This window comes from Periplaneta americana, chromosome 16 (assembly GCF_040183065.1).
Source record: "Periplaneta americana isolate PAMFEO1 chromosome 16, P.americana_PAMFEO1_priV1, whole genome shotgun sequence".
Classification (NCBI taxonomy): domain Eukaryota; kingdom Metazoa; phylum Arthropoda; class Insecta; order Blattodea; family Blattidae; genus Periplaneta; species Periplaneta americana.
Genome location: NC_091132.1, coordinates 161,724,070 through 161,750,780, shown reverse-complemented (window position 1 = coordinate 161,750,780; position 26,711 = coordinate 161,724,070). Strand labels below are relative to the sequence as shown.

At 35.7% G+C, this 26,711-nt stretch overlaps 1 protein-coding gene across 7 annotated transcripts; it reads right to left on the bottom strand.

The window, feature by feature from the left end:
• Window positions 1-1,829: 1,829 nt before the first annotated feature.
• LOC138691678 (zinc finger protein 235-like) lies at window positions 1,830-26,711 on the bottom strand. 7 transcript variants are annotated; one of them, XM_069813906.1, is made up of 5 exons: window positions 26,511-26,711; window positions 24,146-24,265; window positions 18,387-18,625; window positions 9,706-9,843; window positions 1,833-5,407 (listed from the first exon to the last, which is right to left on the bottom strand). In XM_069813906.1, exons 3-5 carry the CDS (start codon window positions 18,540-18,542, stop codon window positions 4,160-4,162), a joined length of 1,542 nt encoding a protein of 513 aa, XP_069670007.1. In that variant the 5' UTR covers window positions 18,543-18,625; window positions 24,146-24,265; window positions 26,511-26,711; the 3' UTR covers window positions 1,833-4,159. The 7 variants fall into 7 exon arrangements, with proteins under 7 accessions (XP_069670008.1, XP_069670009.1, XP_069670007.1 ...); XM_069813905.1 differs by having other exon boundaries at window positions 1,834-5,407; window positions 18,387-18,524; window positions 24,146-24,245; XM_069813901.1 differs by having other exon boundaries at window positions 1,835-5,407; window positions 18,387-18,524; window positions 24,146-24,284.

The following is a 26,711-nucleotide window of genomic DNA, read 5'->3' as shown; positions in this document are numbered from 1 at the left end:
GAGCTTTTGTGGGTACAGCGTGTACTTTCAGATTACGACTGCTTTTTGGTTCATAATTTAGGAGTTTCTGCTTTAAAGGTACTTCGTAACTTCACTCTTCAAAATGAAGTTAACAAATTCGAGCTGAAACAACATTAAGTCTTAAGATTTTTACCCCCTTTCTTTTCCCTCAAAGCAATCTATGGAATAAGTCAAACAATAAGTTTAACATGAAAATATATTTTGCAAATGAGTTGCGAAGCAAATAAAATTTAGTAACATGCGAGAAAACACATCGTGCTGTAAATTGACTTCATCCTCCCTTATACAAGCCTGCAACCATTGTCTTGCCAAGTCTTCGTTCTTCGGAAATCTATAATATTTTACGTCAGTTCCTTTTGTTTTTCGATTGTAACTCAAACAATCAGATAGCCTACTGCACATCCAGGCATGTGTCACATTAATAGCATTACTGATACAAGAATAACATAAACAAAGAATTAACACCGTGCACGTACACACAACAACTGTTTGTTTTGTTCCTCGAGCACTGCGGCGCGAATTAGCTGCTGCTTCCCAAGTGACGACATGCGCAGTAGAAAACGAGTTTGAGTCAACAGTCTGCTACACCATTATATTCCCACCACGGTTCTATCCACAAGTTTTTCATTAAAGAAAACACTCTCTCTATATGCACGTTGCTGACAGGACCAGATAACACAAATTTTACTGTTTTGAGTAAGTTATTTTATTTTTTATTTTATTGAGTTATTTTACGACGCTGTATCAACATCTAGATCATTTAGCGTCTGAATGAAATGAAGGTGGTAAAGCCGGTGAAATGAGACCAGGGTCCAGACCGAAAGTTACCCACCATTGTTCGTATTAGGTTGAGGGAAAACCCCGGAAAAAACCTCAACCAGGTAACTTGCCCCAACCAGGATTCGAACCCGGGCCACCTGGTTTCGCAGCCATACGCGCTGACCGTTACTCCACAGGTGTGGACTAGTAAGTTATGGGCTGAATATTTGTTAAAAAAAATGGATCCGTTTTTTGTCAGTTGCTAAATCTGGGGTTTTAAGAGTTTCAATAACATCTCTTAGAACAACGAACTCATTGCACAATTCATCACCGTTTACTTGTAAGCTGTGGGCATTTACAATTTCTATAAGGCTATGAAAGGTCAGTACTTCTTTCAGATTGCAGACAGCGAATTTCTTAAAAGAGGAGGTCTCGAAGTTGAAAAACTTATTTAAATAATAAAGACTCCTCTGACATACATTAGCTTCATCTCTTTTAAACATTTCCTGGTCCAATTTGCTTAATTTCTTCAAATTTTGATTAACTTGAAAGCCATAAAATCCATCTTTTGATAGATTGAATGTTTTTATGTAGGGATGCTAAGATAGCTTACCGGTACGGATCTGTAGGTTGAATTATTCTTTATTTTCGAGTTGTAAAATTGTTGTTGTAACAGACTTCATAAAGTTATCCATGAAAGGAAGTGATCATTTATCTTCTTCGTTCACTCCTCTTACGAAAGTCCATACTAAAGGATTTGTTTCTTCTTCTCCTTGAGAGAGAAAATAGGATCGTATAGGATTACAATTTTTTAGGAAACGCTTTAGAGCTGGCAATAGGGACAACCACTGAACTGGAATATGTCTTAAAATTGTTGAATATTCTTGTTCAACAAACTGAAAAAAGTGTTTGAGTGCATTAGTTTTCTTAGTAGAAGATGAAAACTCGATATAAACTTTTAGTACTAAACACTCGACATCAAATTTGAATACTTTGCATGCATTTTTGGCCATGTTATGAATAACGTGACGATTATAAATCGCTTGAATTATGTTATACATATTTAAAGATTTGAAATTCTGAAAAACTGAGTGGTGTTTTCCGTAGTTGACCGCTGCATTGTCTGCACCAAACTTGATATATTAAAACTTCCAAATCGTGTGCATCTAAAATACATTTTAAGTTTATCAAAAATACCATCAGCTGTTTCTTTGCAATCATCATAAAAGCTAAGTAATTTTTTTTAACTCGACCAATATCAGAAAAATATTTAATAATGACTGGAAAGCACTTCATATTGCCTTTATTTGAGGCATGTGTCGAAACAGACTACTACCAATTCTACAGAATGACGAGCCATTACATTTTGAACAAGCATCTCACATTATCCACAGTAAAGTTTTGTACTTGACTTAGAATTTTTTAAAATGCCACTTGCTAACTTAATGCCACAATACGTAGACAAATAACTATGGTTATACATTATTGCATGATATGTAAACGACAGTTCAATAGTTGTAACTTCACTTTGAATAGGAGAATGTTTCATGCTAAAAAATTTTCAATCGATTTAGTTTTAGCATTTTACGCAACAAAAAGTTCATGTTTCTCTCTTTGTAAAAGTTTTCTCACCACCTCAATTCCCTCGCTTTTTATTGACAACGAAGCAGGACATACTATACATTTTGCCATGCCTTTGTCATCACATTTAGCTAACCAACTTTTAAAATGTTTATCTTGTAACCATTCATTAGGAAATGTACACATTCTTTTCACCCTTTTCTTCCGTTTATCATTTTGACTGTCATAATTATCACTATCACTGCATGCACTTCCACTATTGCTTTCCTTTAATTTAGAGAACATTCTATTGAAACGAACCCCTAAAATAGCGGAAACGATGTCTGCATCTTGCAAAACCGCTGACATATGTGCACTGCAATTTATAACTGCCACCAACCTAGTCTTTACTGAATTTTCACACCGTTCCGCGACGATGAAAAACGAGCTGCAGTGACTTGATTTCTTAGAAACAAAGACACGAACACATTGTTGGTCGCTTTTCCGTTTGTAAATTTAAACAGTTATCAAGATGACAAACTGTAGAATTTTAAAGAAAAATAAAATAGATTTTACTAATATTATAACAAATATTTGACGTAAAACCTTAAGCAGGCTTAATAATAAAACTTGGCTTGTAACCTAAAAACAGAAACGTAGGGACTTTTGGGAGTTTCATCATACTCGTGTCGGGACACGGAAGTTACAAAAAAGTAGGGACGATCCAGAAAAAATCGGGACAGGTGCCAACCCTAGTATTTACTAATTTTCAGGGTGAATAAATACATACCATTCTTATTCCTGTTTCTAGCGTTTCTTCTTTTTCTCGGTATTACCACAGTGTATTTTTTATTTATTCAATCTTCAACTTGGCGAGGATGCCAAAGACAAAGAATGTTAAACAGTAACATTTAAGATGATATTTAAAATGTCTTACAAAAAATTTGTTTACAATAAACTACAATATACAGTAGATAATATTTCACATAATGAAAATTTGCAGTAAAATAAAAAAAAATATAGATAAAAATAGAATGACATAATTAAATTTGAATTGAAATACAGGTGTCGCCGTAAAATCTGCAGAGAACCCTTCAAGGCTATCATAGAAATTTCCATAATTGTTGTTATTGGGACTCCAAATTTATGACAAAATGACACGAATTGTTTTGTTATGGTCCCTCTACCGCCCACCATTAATCCGATGACTTCTATATTACAGAGTTTATATGAAGTTTTGTAATAAGGGATAGTTGGTTCATAAACTGTCCTTTTCTCTAGATTAACTTCCTCGGGTTGATTCTGATGCGTCTCGAATCTGATGGTCGGTTCCAGAATATAACCTTTTGTCTCTCTAGGTTCAAATTTTATGATGTGAATACGCCGATGACTTCCGGTATCCACTATTCAATGTATTTCTTCATAGATAGTCACGAAGCCTAAGTTGTGAGGTTGCTAGGAACAATATACTGTGCCGGTACTATTTCATATTGTTTGTGATGAGGCAATATCAGCGATCCTAGTGGTTAGCAACTATCTATGGATGCATATTCACTACGTATTGAGTTTCGTGACTGTATATACTAGACTGTGGTATTACTAAAAAAATACGCTAGAAACTGATAAAAAAATTTAACTTCGTCCACTGCATTACTATATTTGAGAATATATTACAAATAACTTTTCTTTAATTCCTACTCATTTTTCAGTAGTTTATAGTCAGTTGTGAAGAACTCTAGAAACAATTTTCAGATATAGTCTTTGAACAATCTGTGTTTTGTGTGTCCTTATTCGTAAGTATCCAAAGTGCGACAAAGAACTACACCAATGATTGCAGTCGAGAGACATGTCGGTCGTGTGCTCGTAAATGAATTTGTAGGTGTCCCGACTTTGAGAAACATTTACCACACACATCGCATACGAATGACTCTTCGTTTGAGTGATTGTGTGAATGTCTTTTTAAACATCGAGACTGCGAGAAACATTTACCACACACATCGCATATGAAAGGCTTCTCCCCTGTATGCGCTACAGCATGCCTTTTTAGACATGAGGAAGTAGAGAAACACTTTTGACAGACATCACACTTGAATGGCTTCTCACCTGAGTGCGTGCTGGCATGCTTCTTTAAATGATGCGACCGCGAAAAGCTCATTTCACAGACATTACACTTGTATGGCTTTTCACCTGTGTGCACGCGTGAATGTTTCTTCAAACTAGTAGATTGAGAAAAGCACATTCCACATTCATCACATTTGAAAGGCTTTTCGCCGCTATGTACGCGTGAATGCCTAGATAAATGGATATACTGCCAGAAACTCTTTTCACAGACATCGCATTTATAAAGTTTCTCACCTGTGTGTTTGCGTGCATGAATATTTAGACTTGAAGCAGCCGAAAAACACTTTCCACAAACATCGCATTTAAATGCTTTTAGGCCTGTGTGCACGAGTGCATGCTTTTTCAAATTATTCAAGCTCGAAAAGACCGTATCACATTTATCGCATTTAAATGGTTTCTCTATCGAATGTACATGTACATGTGCACTTAGATTATAATACTGCCAGAACCTTTTCCCACAAATGTCACATTTAAATGGCTTGTCCCCTGTGTGCTTGCGTGAATGTTTCTTTAAATTACTAGATTGAGAAAAGCACATTCCACATTCATCGCATTTGAAAGGTTTTTCGCCGCTATGTACGAGTATATGCCTAGATAAATGGGAATACCGCGAAAAACTCTTTCCACAGACATCGCATTTATGAAGTTTTTCACCTGTGTGTTTGCGTGCATGAAAATTTAGACCTGAAGAAGTCGAAAAACACTTTTCACAGACATCGCATTTAAATTGTTTTTCGCTTTTATGTTCGCGAGCACTACTATTCAGTTCTGAAACATTAGACAATTTATTTTCCAACACACCGCATTTGATTGGTTTCTTGCGTCTATTCTCACATACATGAATAGTGAGTTCTTCTATCTCCAAGAAACAGTTTCCACAGTCAGAACACTTGAATGGTTTCCGAATCACAACTCCTTCCACTGTGTTCTTGTTGCACGAATCTTCCTGCAAAGAGGGATATAAAAGAGATGGTGCAACTGTAGCTAAAAAGTTAGAGAACTGAGTTTCTAAACTGGATCCAAATATGAAAAACATTTACAATATTTACTAGAAAATGTCATTTCTTGAAGAAGATACTCAAGATCTTTTGTTCCTCTCTTATTGCATTCTACTATCTTTTTTACTTGGTTATTTAACGACACTGTATCAACTACTAGGTTATTTAGCGTCGATGGAATTGGTGATCTGAAGATGGTATTTTCCGAGATGAGGCAGAGGATTCCCCATAGATTACCTGAAATTCGCTTTACAGTTAGAAAAGACCTCGGTACAAACCCAACCAGGTCGTCAGCTCAAGCGGACATCGAACCCGCGACCGAGCATATGTTGGGATCGGCAGGCGTGCTCTTAGTCGACTGACCTATGCCGGTGGCTCATTGATATCACAGAGCATTACTTGTATCATTATTTGTTCTCGATCTCTATTCAACTACACATTGAACGTGCACTTCGATTCTGAACTACTTCCTACCAATCTTGTAGATTATCTAGTACAGTAAAAGCCCGAATAGCGCCGTCCGATTTACCGCGAATTCGCATTTGAAGCGGGAAAACTATGTCCCCCAGTATTAAACATAAAATATACAATAGGTCTACATTTAATGGAAATTAATATTAAAAATATCAATGTAATAGTACATTATGCAACGAGCCTATAATGATAGTAATTAAGACGCGAGTATGTTTGTTTATGAAACTAGCGCAAGCATCTTAATTACCATTATAGGCAAGTTTCATACGACTTTTTATGCTCGACCATATTTCTAACTTGAAATTATTCAGAAGTATTCATTTCATTCGCATCTCACTGAAGAGCAGAAGTGACCTTGTGCAAGCTCGTAAATTGTGAGATGTGCGCAGACGCGAAAGTGTTAATTTTTTCCGAGGAACAATAATGTCATTGACCTTGATATAATTGAGAGAATAACATGAACTAATTTTGATATAACCTGGAAATTGATTTAGAATTGAAAAACGAGATGACAAATTGAATTTATTTGAATATTACTTACAATTAACACTAATTATTATAGTAACAGAACATAACTTTCTGCGACAGTATTGGATTTCCAGCCTCCGTGACGTTTCCCTCGTTGTCTTTCGATTGCATATCCGAGAATAATCGAAAACCTCAACTTTAATGAATAGGTGTACTTTAATGACATTCATTAAAGGACTGCTACCTGGTGTATAATTACTACATTCCGGCATGGTCGAGCATAAAATATATGCACAGCCCTTAGTGGACAATGATCTTTCCTTCGGGGTTGTAAAACTGCATACCAAGGGATCCCGCAGGCATAGCGGGAAAGAATTTGTGTCTTAACTAGTCATGAACTCAATTTTATTTTAATTTCCTCAAATCTTGTAAAGTGAAGGTTATACTGTACCGTGTTTTACTCTGTGTCACACGTTCTGAGTCTTAATTTAATTAAATGTTAAGTGCAGTAACGACGCAAAAACGAAAAGCATATATCGAATAAAGTGCATAACCAATGAGTGTTTAGTTTAAGTTACAATACGTATTACATTAAATTCATGTACAGAGTTATAGGACATAAAAATACCGGTTTTACGAGAGCCATCTTCAGTTACAAGCCGAAGCGTGGGTAGGTTTGGCAAAGCTGAGTGAAGGAGGACAGAGGTGAAATAAAGGTATGACGTTTGACGTTTTAGTGCTTTGATTTCGTTGTTACATGTACATTTTCGACATTAATTGATAGAAAACTATGTGTAAAGATTCAATGTATTGATGTACGTAATTTATTATGGAATCCGAAATGGTACTTTGAGTTTCAGAATACCGTGGAAGTACTTGCATACAACCACTTATAATTTCAAAAAATTAAAAGCATACGTGTTTTTAATTGATGGTGTAAGGGAAAATTAATAAATACTTAAAGAAATGTTACTTGTACAAAAAAAAAAAAAAAAAACAAAAACAAAAACAAAAACAAAAAAAATACTACTACTTCATTCGCACACAACCCCCAGAATGTCTGGAGGACCACACCTGCTGTTGGTCGACGGGTCCATTGGACCTAGTTGGGAGATCTTGTTGATCACCAACTTTCCCTCCTTAAGCCACAGGAGGACGATTGTAGTGCCATAGCAGGTCAGCACTAGGAACAGAAAAGTAGAAAGGGTAAGAAGGAAAGTGAAATGAACCCCTAGGCCTCGAATGCTCTAATACCATCAGGTCGAAGAAAGTAGGAGTTCAGTCAGAGGACTGGATAGGAAAGGATAAAGAGGGAATTAGGTATTGAATAGAGGAAAACTGTCCCAAATTCGATCAAGCTGACCAGTGCTAATTGATGAGTAGCCCCTCCCTTTAATTCAGTCTGTAAAATTATGCTTACTAACAGCTGCACCACGGGACATTGGGTTTTTGTCCAGGTTGGTTCCTTAAAGCCTTCAATGGAAAGGATTAATGGCTCTTCCCCATGTATTCGACAAATTTCCTTTTGCAGCCTAAAATAATATTTGCATTACAATAAAAATAAATATACAGAATTGTTACTCATTCTTCAGTTTTGTCGACAATATATGGCTTTCTTAGTTTATAGCAAGCACAAAACTATAATAGACTGGAAATACTTAGGGCTGGTATTATAAACGCCATTTAAACCTTACATTCAGTATAAACTGAAGTTTTTCGTTCTGCTTCGTATTATAAACCTTAAGTACCAGTTAATCTTGAGTTAACTTGAGTTTAACTTGATCGGCACATTTCTGCCGTTTAAACTGCAACTGCAGTTTAATGCTCAACAGTGCAAGATGGCGGTTCTCGCAATACACACGGATATTGCAGATTTTTTCCAAGAACTTAAGAGTGACTAACTATATGTGAGTGATTAATATTATATGACGACCAAGAATGTTTCGAAATAAAGTGAATTGCTTTGAAATATACATAAATGAACACAAGTTTTAAAACAGATTGAGGCTTTCGAAGCAGACAGTCCTAACCTTCAAAATTAGGCTTATAGTGCTAACCTTGTTACGAAAAATTGAAAACTCGGATACAACATGCAACAGAAAAACGAGAAACTGCAAAAATATGTGTTTTAGGGTTTGAATTTAAAAATTATTTGAAAAGATGATTTCTTTTTTATTTCTGAAAACATTCTGTTGAATCTCTCATCAGTAAGTAGTTATGTTGCGCTATTTTACCTCTGGTAGTAGACATACTGAAAACGATGGAAGATTTCGGAGGTGTCCGTAAATCTACTATAAACCTATTGCGCATTGTACTGTGTGTGGCAGACAGTCTCGTGACAAAATTTACTACGGGGCGCAACGTAAGAACAAAAATGGCGAACGATACTACCTACCTAGACTTTATAGAGCCTTCACTTTCTAAGACGTAAGCAAAGAGGCGGAGTCACGCCGGAAATAAGAGCGTTGGGACTATAATATTATTATTTCATTACTCAGTTTATTCTATATGGAGTTACGTCGCGGATGGTCATGCAAGGTTTAGTTTGGTTGCATTGTGTTTGGGAGTATAACATTGGTAACCAGCGTTAAGAAATTATTTGAGGTTAAGTCTGACAAGCATATTGAAGCACGCGGTATTGGACCTCTTTAGAATTTTTTATGATACTCTCTCTGATATCGAAGAACAAATATGTTTCTTAATGAAGATTCTCCACGAGCGTCGGCTATTTTAAATCAATAATATAATTAAACAATTGCGATCGTCTTCTTTTCTTTCCTAGCAGTAATGCCAATCGTATTCCACTATGGTTTAACTTAACCGAAACTCTGTAATACAGCACGTTGAGTTAAACTCATGGTTAGGTTTAACTTAGGTTTAACATAATCTTTAGATTAACCGTATTTATAAAACCGGGCCCTAGTGATATTTTCTTAACAGAAGGTCACAAAATATTCATGACTATAATGAAATAATTTCGCACCTCTCATCAGCAAAAATATAATCAGTAGGTTATAAGAATGTCATAAATGTAATGGTGGGAAATTTGAAGACACTATCAAGATATTTTTCGTAATAATTGTGGTATGTAATTTTGTCCTAGTATGTCATTTTAGGTCTTCCCTATCAATATATACCACACATGATATTTAAGGTATACTGAAATAAGTGGTGTAATAATTTTACATGACAAGTCATATGTAAAATCCTTGTACGGACAGGTATACATACTGCCTGCAACAAAAATGGTACAAGAATTATATTGGAAGAAGAACTGTTAATACACCCCATGGGCTCCACTTACCTCTGCTCTACACTCTATCTTAACAAAATCAGTTGTCACTGCAGCTTCGTCAACTTTAATCTCTGATGCGAGATCATAGCTGTGGTCCACGCATTCCGTCTTTATTCCAGTCACGTGGAGATCCAATAAATTCCCTTCCTGCGAAAGACAGAAGAGTAATGTACGTGATGCATTAACAGTTCGTAAGAATGTGAGTCTGTGGTAAATGTTGCACTCTAGTCCGCATAATAAGAATTAATTGCTACTTAGGGAACATGGAAAATATAGTAAGGAACATAATCGACAGTGAAATAAGCAAAAGACATTAACAGCTAACAGACAACAGAAAATATTTATTACTAAAAGTATAAAACGCATATCGGAATTACGTGTCTGCAGTAAAATTCTTAACAGAAGGGGAAAAAGTCACGGTACTGACAATGAGTCTGTATATAAGTTTATGCCATCCTAGCATTATAAACAGTTGTTACTACATCGAAAATCGTGCGTAATTAGCTTATTATAGCACGACTGCCGATAAAAGCAATGACGTAATACCAGAATGCTTGCTATGTCCATTATCGCTTCTATGCGCAATGTAACAAGAAATGAAATGCAGGACATAAGGTAACATCATTTATTTCCAATCTTTAACAATTTTGTATCACTCTTGTAATATTACATAATACAGTTCTGTGGTTTATTAACAAAATAAAGGAACATTTGCAACATAACCTGCAAGGTCATTCATTCCTCTTTACTCAATGCCAAAGTCAAGCGCAACTAATCGATATGAACATATGATGGATCCCGAATTGAATTTCTTTCATAATTTCTTTCCTACAATTTATAATGCTAAGATGCCATAAAGTGTTGTATCCAACTGGTGGATAATCTTATTATGACACTCGTGAAAACTGTCGCATGAATGATCATCAAGATTATCCACTTGTTGCATAAATAACTATTTTAGAATCAAAATACCTCTAGAAACATGAAACTTGTAGCAACAGAAAGAAGAAAAACGTAGTTTTATTGATATTGACAACTAATTGTTATAGTTCAATATGAGGCACATGACTAAGTTATATTACATCATATGTTATGATCTTTATTTTCTGTCCACAGAAGGAACAACACGAAAACTTGATGGATGCTAATGGAAGCTCTTTCATTCACATCCCAGCATGCACAATATTTCATTCTCAAAAGTTTGATAGCAGTACCTATGTTTGAATTCCAACTAATTACGCATTATTGCCTGCTCCACCACAGTCCCACTATTTACCTTGCTTCATATTAGTACTTGCACAATAGATTTGTAAACTTATATATACTTATTATTTCAAGAACAGAGTGACTTTTACTGCCTCTTGGAATAGTGATATTTATACCACTAGCATTCACAGTTTACTATTACTCTTTAAAAATTTCCACTACATGAAAGAGATATAGGCTATAATGATCCTCTTGGAACTGGAATAGTACATCTGTTCTTGCATCAAGCAATATTTCAAATAGAATAAAATATGTGAGCATCAGTTTTTTTTAATACGGCATTATTGCCAACAAACACCATAAAACCTGCAATCCTCCTGATACATCTCATTCACAATAAATGATGTACCTCGTCAAAAAAACCAGTTGAGTAAGTATTCTTTAATCTTCTAACTTGTCACTTTTAAAATATTTTCGTAAGGCCTTTATAACAATTTCGAATAATAGCCTAATACAATAAAGTCTGACCAGTGCCTCTCTATGATACCAATGATACCATACACACTGCTCAAAACAATTAGGGTAACACTTACAATAAATTATATAGGTCATTGTTTTTTTTAAGCTGTCATGGTGAAGACTGGTACATATACGCTGTGTCCACACTATAACTATACTGAAATAACAGCTAATATCGTAACTTGGATAAGGTTTATTAAATAAATTTCTTCTGCATTGTATAGAGTAAGTGAAAAAGTTTCTATTACTACTAGTATACATCATCATCAGCACCATTTATAGCACGACAGGTACCAAAACGTTACTCAACCTCTTGCCAGGTGTTCACCAACATATCAGGTGTTATAAGCTTACATGCTTGAATGATAGGCTGTCTCAAATCAAATTATGAACTTTTCTGCTATAAACAAAATTTTTAATAAATCCCCATGCAAAAAAAATCAAAGGAGTTAAATCCGGGGATCTAGGCGGCCAGGTAATTGGCCCACCCCTACCAATCCAATTTCTTGGAAAGGTTACATCAAAAACGTTTTAACATTTCGATGGAAGTGTGGTGGAGCACCATCCTGCTGAAATGTTAAACCTGGCGAAAATTGCAGAATAGCAAAGTTCTCCAGCATATCAAGGTACATGACTCCCATCACTCCACAGTGGGACGGATTGCGATTCTAGCCGGAACAAAATCAATTTTCACATGTTCTCACATTTATGCGTGTCCTATTTCAAGTTGTTGCTAATGAATCACAGAATGCTAATCTATGAGAGAGAAGCTTTGACACTAAACATACGACGTCACACACTGATGTTGAAGAGACGCTTCAGATTTCTAAACATGAGTCATAGAATTTACTACATATATTATGTTTCTCTTCATAGTAGTCTGTGAAATAATTTCTGTTCACTTTAACTTTTTATTCGAATTAGTTGTATGCAATTTCTATTATTGTATGTTTTTTTTTAACAAATAGGCATTCTATACTAAAATTATAATTCTCATACAAATATTTCATCAAATGTCATAATAATTTACCTTCACCTTGCTATTTTCAACAATTCGAGAGGAAATGATCAATATTAGATTTTGTTCCGGCTAGAATCGCAATCTGTCCCACTGCGCACTGTAGGCTCCATAAAAAAGAATGGGCCAATTACTCCCATTTTTGTGCATTCCTAACCAGACATTGACTTTTGGCGAGTCCCTTTCATGTTCAATCCCTCTGTAGGGATTCTGAGAACCCCATATGCAGCAATTATGACGATTAACGTGAAAGGTTGCTTCATCACTGAATAGCAACAAATCGACATACCTGGGATTTTCATCGATACACCAAATCATCTCATCGGAGAAATTACCTATTTTGCGACAATCATCTGGTCTGAGTTGCTGTACCGTCAACATGTCTATTGACAAGGAACTAGACTTATAAATGCAAATTTTCTTTCATGCAACAATAAGCTTGAAACAAAACATTTCACACAACAATGGCCAAGCAACAATAAGCTTGAAACATAACATTGCACATAACAATGGCCATGGGAAAGGTACGAAACGAAATCTTGGAGAGTTTTTCTATTGACTGAGGTTTACCTTAAGGAATTATAATATACGGTTGTGAAATTATAAGCTATTATTTCTGTATACTGTTAGTGTGGGCACAGTGTATAAATTGAAACATAAATTTGATCTGTGGATGAGAATCTTAAAGATTCATGGCCTGAATTCAGAGTAATTACCTGAAATAAGAAATCTTTGGTTATGGAAGGCCTTGACAACTTGTAATTTAATTGGTCAGCTTTCTGACATAGCTCGGTAATGAATGCTGAATTGTCTTGTTTGCTAAACCTTCTGACAAAATGAGATATTTAAATGAGTTTGAAGTGTATCATGCTCTACTTCTCTTATGAGAAGGTGAAGCTCTGCGACAAGTGGCTAGAGAGTTTGATATTTCTTCTGTGATGTCCAGGTTAAGCAACAGACACAGACAGACAGGTCAATATTGTAAATTTTATTACTGAACAACAATGTAACTTTTATTTAAAGCAACAATAATTCCTTTCTACAACTAACCTTAAACGCTCTCGTCAACAATGGGATTTGCTCTCCGCACAGCAACACAGCGTTGACGACAAAGACAATTTACTTAGACTATTACGAACAACAATGAACTTTTAATCTTAACTAATATTTACAAAGCACTATTTACAACACAGAACTGTCAGTTCTCAGTTCACAGCTCGTTTGTCTTGGCTAGTTCTTCTAGCTCAGTGACTCGCGTTCATAGAATCTCGAACCCCAGACCTTCAGAGACGATCCGCTGAACTTCGAACTCAGGTCCCCCAACTGCGGTCCACTGCACTCGAACTCCGGGCTTCAGGCTCCACAGTTACGGACACAACTCAAGTCGCGCTCTGGTCTCGAAGCTGGCTTCACTGCTACACAAGACTGGCTTGCTGTCCACTGACTTACTCTCTGACTGAATGACTGTATGACTGTCTCGCGTTCACTTGCGTCTTCTCTTTTACAACCAAACTATCGTTGCGAGAAAGTACGAGTTCTGGATAGTTCGCGATCTCGAATAATCGATAGATGCCTAGAAGATTTCCACGGATGTCAGGATGGCATTCTCGAATAATCTCGCACGCTGCTGCTCCCCTCCTTCACCGCGTGTAGCCATGCCCCAGGAGACAGATGCGCGCGCAACCCGCCCAAAACACGGCCGACTTTGCACTTCCTTCTGCTGGTCGTGAGTTCGAATCTCACGTCGCTGTCACAATATTGTAGAAGAGTGGCCAGAGACGTACACGTAAAAGAAACCTCCGCCAAGACAGATCACTGTCAAATCTGCTCTTCGACAGCATACAAAAACTGCAAGAGATCTGCTACATGACCTCCATATCGCTTATGAGTCTGGGTTTCAGACCAAACCATATGCAATAGATTAAGGGAAGAAAATATACGGCCAAAAAGGCCTGTTAAAAAATCATGCTTAACAAATCGACATAAGGGATCAAGACTTATGTGTTGGCATAGACAGCTGGTGTACATAGCCTGGAGAAACTTCCGGGCTTATACCGCATTGTCTTGATGCTGTGTTGTGGTCATCCTCAGAGCAGTGGATAAGGTAATAGTGTGTGAGCTTGTGTGTAAGTCGTAGGTTCTCCTTCCAGCATAAGATTGGTTCTTCATTGTCCAGTCCAGTTGAGGTCTGCATGGAGGGGAGTATTCTTATTAAAGATTGGCCCTCATAAGGTCCGGACTCGCATTTCCTTTCGGACCTTGTTAGGGCCAGTCTTTAATAAGAATACTCCCCTTCATGCAGACCTCAACGGCATTGGACAACGAAGAACCAATCATATGCCAGAAGGAGAACCTACGACCTATCATTGGAAATCCTCTCCCATTGAGACTCCTATATTTTTTTTTAATTTTAGTAGGTTATTTTACAACGCTTTATCAACATGTTAGGTTATTTAGCGTCTGAATGAGATGAAGGTGATAATGCCGCTGAAATGAGTCCGGGGTCCAGCACCAAAAGTTACCCAGCATTTGCTCATATTGAGTTGAGGGGAAAACTCCGGAAAAAAACCTCAACCAGGTAACTTGCCCCGACCGGGAATCGAACCCGGGCCACCTGGTTTCGCGGTCAGACGCGCTAACCGTTACTTCACAGGTGTGGACAGACTCCTATATAAATACAAGCTCACACACTATTTCCTTATCCACTGCTCTGATGATTACCACAACACTGCGGTCGAAATGTCAACCACTAGAATCAAGATAACACGATATAAGCCCGGAAGTTTCTCTACAGACCATCAAGACATGCTGATTAGAACCTGAACCAGTGGCAGTCTGTGCTCTTCCTGGACGAATCCAGGTATCGTCTCATGCGTTGTGATGGGACGTTTAAGAGTGTGGGCAAGGCCAAGGGAAAGACTGACTGCAGCATGTATCGAGGAAGTTGATAAATTTGGTATGGGTTCCATAATGATCTTGGCCAGTATTATGTGCGAAATCGTATGGACTTCGTAATTGTTCCCCAGCAACTGAATGCTGTCCGGTATATTGACGACATTCTGGAAGAATATTTAATGCCTCCTGTCATTGGAGTAGCCCCTGGATTTCTGTTTGTTCTGGATAATGCCACAGCACATTCTGCAGCCTCACCAGGAATTTCCTAAGGGAGAATGAAATTGAGGTATTGGAGTGGCCAGCGACCAGCCCAGACCTCAACCCAATTGAACACTTGTGGCATCTTCTAGATAGAAATGTCAGGAACCAACCTGCAGCTCCACAAACACTGAAAAGAACTTAGAGATGCTCTAAAGGAGGAATGGGAGAATATCCCCCAAGAGGAAATCCAGAATCTAGTAAGGAGTATGCCATAAAGGTGCCAAGCTATCATTGAAAGTCGTGGAGGCCATTCACGATACTAAACTTTTATAAAGGAATATTATTGTGATGCACCGAAGTACATATATTTCCATGCAGGAATTCTGCATTATCATATGATGAAGGATCCGGATCTTCAGCTCTACGTGCTGATTCCCTATCCACAAATATTATTCCGTAGAACATAATGGAATGAAAATTGGCGAAATATTTTGTCTTTAAGATACTGCTGTTTAGAAATTGTTGTAACGACCTAATTGCGAAGCATGCTGAGCTAAAATTTGGGGGTTATTTCTTTAATACGATGTTTCCAATTTAATATATTATTATTCATATGCAAACCAAGAAATTTGGTTGTTGATGTTTCCAGTAGGGGTATATTGTTGATAGCTCTATCTAATGTTTCAGAGATTAAATATGAAGTTGTTTTAAATTGAATTATGTTAGTTTTATTAATGTTTAATGCTAGTTTATTGGTTGTAAACCAGTCATAAATTCTAAGGATTCCAATTCCGATGCCGGATTGAATCCTCTCAGTTTAAGCTCCACCTCTTTGTTTCCCTTTAGTGGCCAACCCTCATCCACTGTGTCACAGATGTGTGACCATGGCACAATGTTCAACATACAAATGTGCAGAGGTGCACTCATTATGAGTGACAAAGTGGCTGGGATCCGAAGGAATGAGTGCCGTCTTAAATTACTAAGTGATTATATACGCATATCATATTTTTGCGGTGTAACGAAGTACATATATTTGCGTGCGAGAATTCTATGATGAAGGATCGGTGGAATGGAGAAAAATTCTCTCCGGCACTGGGATTCGAACCCGGGTTTTCAGCTCTACGTGCTCACACTCTATCCACTAAGCCACACTGAATTCCAATTCATACATCGCAATAATATGACATGTGTATATAATCACTTAGTGATTTAAGACGGTGCTCATTCAGTCGGATCCCGGCCACTTACTCGTAATGAGTGCACCTTTGCACATTAGTATGCTGGACATTGTGCCATGGTCACACATCTGTGACACAGTGCATGAGGGTTGGCCACTAAGGGAAAACTAAGAGGTGGAACTTAAACTGAGAGGATTGAATCTGGCATCGGAATTGGAATCTGGTGTGGCTTAGTGGATAGAGCGTCAGCACATACAGCTGATAATCCGGGTTCGAATCCCGGTGCCAGAGAGAATTTTTCTGTTCCACTGATCCTTCATCTTTATAAAGGAAGTTCAAGTTTGAAAAGCTAGGACAAGATTTAACTGCTGACTTAGTTTGTTGGCTTTAAAATTCATTATTCATTTGTTGTTATTGGCATGGTGTTAAATGGTGTCACAAATAATGTATTCAATTTATTTATTTTCCTGTCTTATCCAATAGAAAAATATTAATGTAATTCATAGCGTTCCCCTAATTGTTTTGAGTAGTGTATATCCACCTTGACTTCAATCACAGGGACAGATCGCTAATATATTGTGACGGCCACGTGAGATTCGATCTCACGACCGACGGAGGAAGGGCTAGGTCGGCCGTGATTCGGGCAGGTTGCGCGCGCATCTGCTTCCTGGGGCATGTGCTGTGGTGGAGAGAAGAGAGGGGAGAGAGCGACTGCGGCAGAGAGCAGAGAAATCCAGATTATTCGAGAGTGGAATCTTCCGGAAATTTCTAGCAACTATGGTGTGGTTATAAATTACGACACGCGAGTGAACTTGAGCAGTTTTAGTTAGTTGCAGTGTTGTTGTAGTCAGTAGACAGCAAGCCAGGCAGTCTTGTGTAGCAGTGAAGCCAGCTTCGAGACCGGAGTTCGACTTGAGTTGTGTCCGTAACTGTGGAGCCGGAAATCCTGAGTTTGAGTGCAGTGGACCGCAGTTGGGGGACCTGAGTTCGAAGTTCAGTGGACTGCCTCTGAAGGTCTGGGGTTCGAGATACTGTGAACTTGAGTGACTGAGCTAGAAGAACTAGCCAAGGCAAACGAACTGTGAACTGAGAACTGACAGTTCTGATTTGTAAATAGTGCTTTGTGAACATTAGTTAAAATTAGCAGTACATTGTTGTTCTCAATAATCCAGGTAAATCGTCATTGTCGTCTGTGGAGTGCAATAACGAATGCTGTGTTACTGTGTGGAGTGGAAATCCCATTGTTGATGGGAGTAGAATTAAATTGTAGAAGTGATTATTATTGTTGCTTTAAATAAAAGTTACATTGTTGAGTTGGTATAAATTTACAATATATTATTAAATTATATTTCTAACTTAGCATATAAGCTAATATAAGTTACATGGTCAGTGATGTTTGATTAAGACAAACAACCACAGCAGTTTGATACAGCGTAGTAAAATCACCAATTTAAAAAAAGAAGAAAAAGATTATGAATGTAGGAACGGTTTTTGGAGGTATGATCATAGATTAAAGATAATTACATCTTAGAAACTACAATTTTCCTCAATATGCTACGTGTCCTAGGGAACAGAAAGTATAGAATAAAGGTGTTCAGGCTGATGGACATGAAAAAATTTAAACATACTACAAAAAACAAGAAGCTGCACACCCCACCACGAACTCCACTCACCTTAGCTTCACTCTTCACCATAGTAAAATCAGGCGGAACTGCAGTTGCTTCGTATTTTATCTCTGATGTGAGATCACAGTTGTAACGTACATAGTCCTCTTTTATTCCAACCATGTTGAAGCCCAATGAATTGGCTTCCTGCAGAAGCAAACACATAAAGATTGGAGTCCAATTCGCTTATAGACGGTAAAGTCTTTTCTTTTCGGACTTGGATATTTCATTATGGTGTACAGCACTATCTGAATGAGAGAGTGTAACAGATTGGAAATATTAAACATATTGTTGGCCAAGAAATTATAATTAAATTATCTCTTGTAGACAAAGTAGGCCTGATGTAGGAGGAAGTCCTGTTTTAACAAGAGGTGACTGAGACATTTACAAATTTACCTCAATTTCTTAAAATGGTGTTACATTGGAGCTGTATTATTCTACTATATCATGCATGTAGCTACACATTCATAGCAAAATTCAACTCTTTCGTTGTATATACTTTTTTTGTTAAATATAGAAGACACTAAAATATTAACATGATTTATGAAAAGCATTTTGTGTTAAGGTTATCTTAAAACACAGTTTAAGGAGTATGTACAACTTTCGCTGTGGTATAAATTTAGTAAAATCCAGAATTAAATTTCTGTATATCCTGAATTACTTTTTTGCGGGAATTTGGTATATAGTGATTACACATTACTTCTAGATTAATAAACAATTCTTAGATTCGAAAAAAAAAACTTTTATACCATCCTACCATTATTTTGTTTTTACGTTGGTTATTCAACGACGCTGTATCAACTACGAGGTTATTTGGCGTCGATGAGATTGGTGATAACGAGATGATATTTGGAGAGTTGAGGCCGAGGATTCATCATAGATTACCTGGCATTCACCTTACGGTTGGGGAAAACCTCGGAAAATACCCAACCAGGTTATAAGCCCAAGCGCAACTTCAGACCGGCAGGCAAGTGCCTTAACTGACTCAGCCAGGCCGGTGGCTTCCTACCATTATAAACAGGTTGTTACTACATCGAAAATCTTTCGTAATTGACTTATTCTAGCACGCGTGTCGATAAAAGCAATGACGTATTCGCTATGACGTAATACAGAAACGTTTGCTCTCTTGGTTACCGCTTGGGTACACAAAATGTAACAAAAAATTAAATGCAGGACAGAACGTAACATATGTATTTCCAATCTTTAACAATTTTGTATCACTTTTGTAATACCACATAAAACAGTTCTGTGGTTCAGAGAAACTATATTAACAAAATAAAGGAATATTTGTAACATAACCTGCAAGGTCATCCATTACTCTTTTCCGTTGCTTACGAGATTATAGAAGCTGTCGCATAGCACTTGAAATACGGGTCTAAAGTGGTTCCCTCGTAATGCCAATTCCGCCGCTCGGAGCGCTGTTTGATCCTAGATATTCATAGCAGAACACTTAAATGACATTGATATTTTGGACATTTAAAGGATTCACCGTTGCCTTATAAATGCTTCGTACAATAATTTATGGTCAATAGACGTAATTTCAAAACTTCTACTTCTCAATTATATTAAAATGAATGACTGTCATTCTTGATATTAAAAGATATTACATATTATAAACTAAGGTACTAACTTCCTGTTGTTCAATTCATACACCGTACCTTCTCGGAAATAATGAAAGAAACTTAATATATTTTAGACGAACATTGTTGCTACCCTTTTCATGAATTTATTATTATTATTATTATTATTATTATTATTATTATTATTATTATTATTATTATTATTATTATTATTTCAATGAATTGAGGTACTGTATTACCTTCCATTTCCTTGACTTCATAATTTAATCATTTGTAAGTGGGCCTAACTTAACCCTTTCTTTTATGAAAATATATTGATGTTAAAGAGTTATGATTTTTACTAATGGAAACAGCAGTCACAATACATGATTAGTACAATTATGTCATTTACTTGCACACTTTGCAGTGGTGAAATAAATATCTAATAGGCCTGCTGATTAACCTGTAGTGGATAGTAATAGCAAATGCTATGATATTTTAGTGTGTGTAAACAGTTTTTAAATTAGGAGTTAGAATTACATTAATTAAGAAGTTAGTCTGCAATATATGTGATTAGAAATGGTTTTGGAATTTGACCATTTCCCAAAACATAAATAAATGTCTCAGGAATCTCAGGGACGATTTTTTTTTTTTTTTTTTTTTTTTTTTTTTTTTTTTTTTTTTTTTTTTTTTTTTTTTTGCCGTCCATAGGCGCATCTGCTCTCCCCGATCCCCATTTCATTTTTAGTAATGTCCGCATCTCGCTCCAATAAGCTGTTTTCTGTCGTCACCCATGACATGCCAATTTAATGAAAACATTAAGTAAAATCTTCGGTACACCATGCAGTGATAATTGTACTTTATCACAACGAATAATTGTAGTAATTATTATTTATTTATTTATTACTCGTAATGTCGTAATAACATTTGATTTGGCTTGGTGGATGATGGGAGTACGTTACACTAAACTTGGCATGCTCAACATTAAAATCGCATTTCTGCGTATGTTGTATCCTAAATAATCAAATCGTATATGTGTCAATATTCAACAGTAATAATTAACCATTGTCGCGGAATATTTCGCCACTATAAATGATGATGGTAAATTATACTCTTTTCCTCGCATAACACTACTGATTGTCTCAAGGCAAGACAAACTAGGAACTATACTGGTTTGATGATGATGATGATGATGATGATGATGATGATGATAATAATAATAATAATAATAATAATAATAATAATAATAATAATAATGTTAATGTTAAGTTTTATTTAATGACGCTCACAACTGCAGAGGTTATATCAGCGTCGCCAGATGTGCCGGAATTTTGTTCCGCAGGAGTTCTTTTACATGTCAGTAAATCTACTGACATGAGCCTGTCGCATTTAAGCACACTTAAATGCCATCCACCTGCCCCGGTTCGAACCCGCAACCTTGGGCATAGGATGCCAGCGCTATACCAACTCGCCAACCAGGTCGATTAATAATAATAATAATAATAATAATAATAATAATAATAATAATAATAATATCTGAAAGTAGAAGACTCCAGTAGTTCATTTTCGGCAATTATAATAAATTAGAGGGAACGGAATCTGAAGGAAAAAACAAGGAACTGAAAACAATCACCTTGCCAAAGTAAATGAACCATATGAACAATGTAGTTTGGAAGCAAAATTTTTAATTCAACAAATTCAGACTTTCGGGAAACAAAATTGTAAATTCCATTAAATGACACTGAAAATCTGCATACTGATATTTAACAAGTCATCAATAAATCTCAAGTAAGACTGTAATATGCTTGTTATGTTTATAATCTTCGTTCTCGATCAGTAATGCAAAATTAATCAAAGAATTTTCACGATACACAATGCTTAGTAATGGAACTATTCATCATTTAATAGGACTGCGAGGCGAACCTAGCGGCAGAAATTGTCATGAATCTCAGAGACCCACTCTCGATCGTGCTATGTGCTACTTTATATAATATAATCTCGTAAGCAACGCTATTTACCCAATGCCAATGCCAGGCGCAAGTAATCCATACGAACATACGAAGACAATTTGTCAGTTATGAATTCCGAATTGAATTTCTTTGACTATTACACTCTTACTACGTCATACTACTTTTGACCAATAAAACGGTACGAAAGGACGTATTTCAACCAATCATGGCTGCTTATCGCACAATTTTATCGCGTCCCTAGCATTTGTTTAATTTTATCGCGTCCCTAGCATTTGTTTCTTTGTTTGCCAACATGACGACGCCATGAATGCTTGTAATTCTATTCGGCTAATAAAGATCTAATCTAATCTAATCTAATTTGAAACTGCGCTGGTCTGGACGTCAAAAATATATATAAAATTACAAACCACTCCAGTCGATGCACAGCAGTTTCAAATATGACTCGCATTGGCATTCAAGAACAAGAATTAATAAAAATCACTGATCATACCAATGCATCTTCTGAAATCCGATTTACAAATAAATGAAGAGCACCATTCGGAAATCCTGTATAAGTTGAATACACCATGTAGGCTAAATCAACGAGTTCCACTTCTATTATGCACACGTCCAATATAACATCAAATGAACCACCAACCACATTCAAATTTGAAAATTGTACATTCAATAATTATTCCTTTTAAAATTATTCATTCGGAAATTCTGAATAAGTTGAATACACCATGTAGGCCTAAATCAACGAGTTCCACTTCTATTACGCACACGTCCAATATAACATCAATTGAACCACCAACCACATTCAAATTTGAAAATTGTACATTCAATAATTATTCCTTTTAAAATTATTCATGTTTATTTTTTATGTCATCGTCGTTAATTAAAACTTTTCTAACACTTGTGTATATTAGTTAGGTTATGTTATAGCTTCTGCTCTGAGAGGATAAAAAGAACTTCTGCTATATAATATTATGGATAGTCACGTATCAGAGATTGTTTAATATTAAGATTTATTGAATAGTAATCATTAGTGTGTCTGTATAAAGACACTACTGCCATCTAGCATGCATCTAGCGTAATATTTGTAATGTTGAGATGGTACAATAATACATTTGAAGACAGTTGTATTTTCGTAAGTCAATTAATATTTTATTGTATTGGAGTACTTCGTTACTTCTAATTTTTATATACTTTCTTCTAATCGTGTAATAGTCAATTAAATTCCACTCGAGTTTTGATTTTCTCTAGATAAATCAAAACGTCTAGTGAGATTACTGTTGATAAATTTTCCTATAATTTATAATGCTAAGATGCGATAAAGTGTTGTATCCAACTCGTGGATAATCTTAATATGACACAAATGATAATTGTCGCACTCACTATCGTTCATGCGACAAACATTCACTCAAGCCATAAACATAAAGAATATCCACTTGTTGCATAAATAACTATTACTGATAAGGACAATTATATTTTTTAACTAGGAGGTACTTAATTTGTGTTGGGAAAATTAGTTTCCCTGGTATCTTCAACAATTTCAAATAGAACTTAATGCTTTCTTCTCTATTTTATTTAAAGTAAATGTGTTAACAAATCTTCCCCTTATCAGTTTCACATAACAATAGAAAAACATTTTTGTGAAATTTTTGCCATGAATTGCAAAATTTAATATCTTACATAAATAATTATTAATGAAAAAAGAGCTTGAAATAATAAAACAGTGCTAAAGACAGGGTTTGTTAACACACCCATTATGAATAAAACATAGAAGAAAGCACTAGAAGTATTCAAAATTGTACAAGATATCTGGGAAATCAATTTTCCTTGCACACATTGCTCTCCTGGCCAAATTAAAAATATAATTACCCTTAACAATGAAAGTATTTGGATTCTAAAACTAATACATTAATCTACAGATATTGTATACTCACTACGACAAATACCAGCTTATTAATTGAGGATATGTATAAATTAAATTTTGAATTCAACTACATTTATACCAGCGAAAATTGTACATACTTAAACGAGCACCCATATAAACTTTTTACAGTACTATGAAAGAGGACAAACGTAAGCACCTAATACGTAACGTGAAAAAAGTAGATAAACAAATGAAGATAAAATTTCTTTTAGTCTAATATACTGTATGTCTGCTACGTATAAAATTGGGGATATTTAAACTTATGTCACATTATACATTGAGAGTCCCGTCAAACATAAACTTGAATTTCAAATTACGTACCTCTGATAAAGGCTTCTTCTCATCTGTATCAGTGTTATCACTCCAATGTATAGCCAACGGGTCGACCTCGGGTTCCTTCTTGATCACATCCATCACGACTCTAACAGGCAGTCATTGACACTAATTTGTAGAACATAAGCTGTTGAGAAAGGCTTATTAACATTGGTTACAATATGTACATAGGCCTAGCCTATGTAGGCCTACTATATATTTTGTTGGAACTTAAGAATTTGTTCTGATTTTAATTAAATGCTATACAAAAATATAGTACGTAGGCCTATTAGTGAGAATGTCGTTCTGAATTAGACAGCCAACCTTTCAACATACAGGGAATAAAAGTATAATTTTTTTTAAAACCAGTAACCACAGAAGAAATTCACAAAATAATGGGAAACCTAAAATGTAGCCTGGCATCTGGAATTGACGAAATCCCAGATGCAGTAATAAAAGCTTGTAATCATCTTCTAGCTCTGCCAATGACAGACATCTGTAATTTATCCTTAGTCACTGGTAAATTTCCAGAGATCTTTAAAGTAGCAAAAGTTTGCCCAATTTTTAAGAAGAGAGTTAAACAAAATATTGAGAACTATAGGCCTATATCCCTATTATCTGGGTTCTCGAAAGTCCTTGAAAAGGTTATGTACAACAGATTAGTCTCATTCCTAGAATATAATAATATACTGTCAAATTCTCAGTTTGGTTTTAGAAAAGGTAAAGGAATCAATAATGCTGTAATATCGTTTATCGAATCAATCCTCAATGCTAAAAACAATAAAGAACAAACCGTTGGACTTTTCCTGGACCTTAGCAAAGCATTTGACATGGTTAATCATGAAATTCTAATCTGGAAACTACAACAATTTGGCATAAGAGGATTAGCAGGGAACTGGTTCATCTCGTACTTAAGCAATAGGGAACAGGTTGTACAAATTGGCTCAGTAAAATCAAAATCCGTTCCTATGCCCCATGGTGTCCCTCAAGGCTCAATTCTTGGTCCAATATTATTTCTCCTATACATAAATGATCTCCCGTTAAATATAACTGAAGGGAAAACTGTCTTATTTGCAGATGACACAAACATAATACTGAGTGATAATAAGGAAGAGAACTTGCAAATGAAAATTAATGCAACATCAACGAAACTAGACAAGTGGCTAGCAAATAATAAGCTTAAATTAAATGTAAATAAAACTGTCTATGTATCTTTCAATCAATATCCAACTGACCAGATTCACATAGTTCTTAGTAATACCATAATTAAGGAAGTAGAATCCTCTAAATTTTTAGGTATATGGATAGATTCCAGTCTAACATGGGAAAAGCATATACAACATCTAACTGAGAAGCTGAGTCGCTTATGTTATGCTTTTCGAGTCTTTGCGAAGATATCATCCATGGAACTTTTAATATCAGTCTATTTTGGATATGTTCATTCAATACTATCATATGGCATTATTACTTGGGGATCTTCACCAAAAGTGACACAAGTCCTGAAATTGCAGAAAAGAATACTCAAAATCATTAAAAAAAGTTCCTATTCGGACTGAAAGTATAAAAATTTTCAAAGAACTAAAAATCTTACCTGTACCCTGCATATATATTTTAGAAACAGTGTGCTTTATTCATCAAAACATAGATTCCTTTAAAACAAATTCAACCTATCATGAGTATAACACCAGAACATCCCTAAACATACATCTGAATTACCACAGGCTTACCAGAAGTCTTAACAGCATATCACATAGAGGCAGCAATTTATATAATAAACTTCCACAGAAAATCAAAGAACTTAACATAAGAAAATTAAAAAAAGAGGTAAAGAAAATTTTATTAACACATATGCCATTTTGCACAGATGAATATCTAAATTTAAAATTTTAGAATTTAACGTTTCTTGATATTGTCCTTGACCATTTATGTTTCAGGTAACTCAGAGTTGAAGAAAAGACAGGGAAAAGCAAAAAGAGGAGATACTAGATAGAACAGTGGAGACTGAAGATCAATTTGCATGTCACTCTATATTAAACTGTTAAATTTATTTCGAATTAAGTCTATTTTTGTATTATATTGTATGTTATGTCATTTTTCTTGTGTACTGACGACGCCATGAATACTTGTAATTCTATTCGGCTAATAAAGATCTAATCTAATCTAATCTAATCTAATATCTCATATACAGAATCAGATCCTAATTCTGTAGGCCTATAAACTCTTAGGCAGTTTTTTTTAAGCATCTGTGAGTTTGTGTACAGACAAGAGCTGCATAGTATCACATTACATTTACAACTGAATTTCTATGAACTATTTGAAAACTTTGTAATTTTCATTTCTGCAAGTACCTTACAAAATAAAACATCCAACTTACAATGAATTGTAAATTTGTGATAAACGGTAATGGATAGTAGTACAATAAAACAATCCAATGTAACTAATTACAATTACACGTGAGCCAAAACTGGCAACATTCACCGATATTCCTCTACGAAGTATTAAAATGAAAATGAACCACAATTCTGTGATTTCCTCACTTCTGCGTTCACAATGTAAAATACACTATTGATGCGAA

Coding starts and splice junctions, on each gene's coding strand:
- LOC138691678 (XM_069813905.1), bottom strand. CDS start 24,238: ATGGATGTGATCAAGAAGGAACCCGAGGTCGACCCGTTGGCTATACAT. Junction 18,525..24,145: donor AGAAGAAGCCTTTATCAGAG/GTACGTAATTTG, acceptor TTGCTTCTGCAG/GAAGCCAATTCATTGGGCTT. Junction 5,408..9,705: donor AGATAGAGTGTAGAGCAGAG/GTAAGTGGAGCC, acceptor CCCTCTTTGCAG/GAAGATTCGTGCAACAAGAA.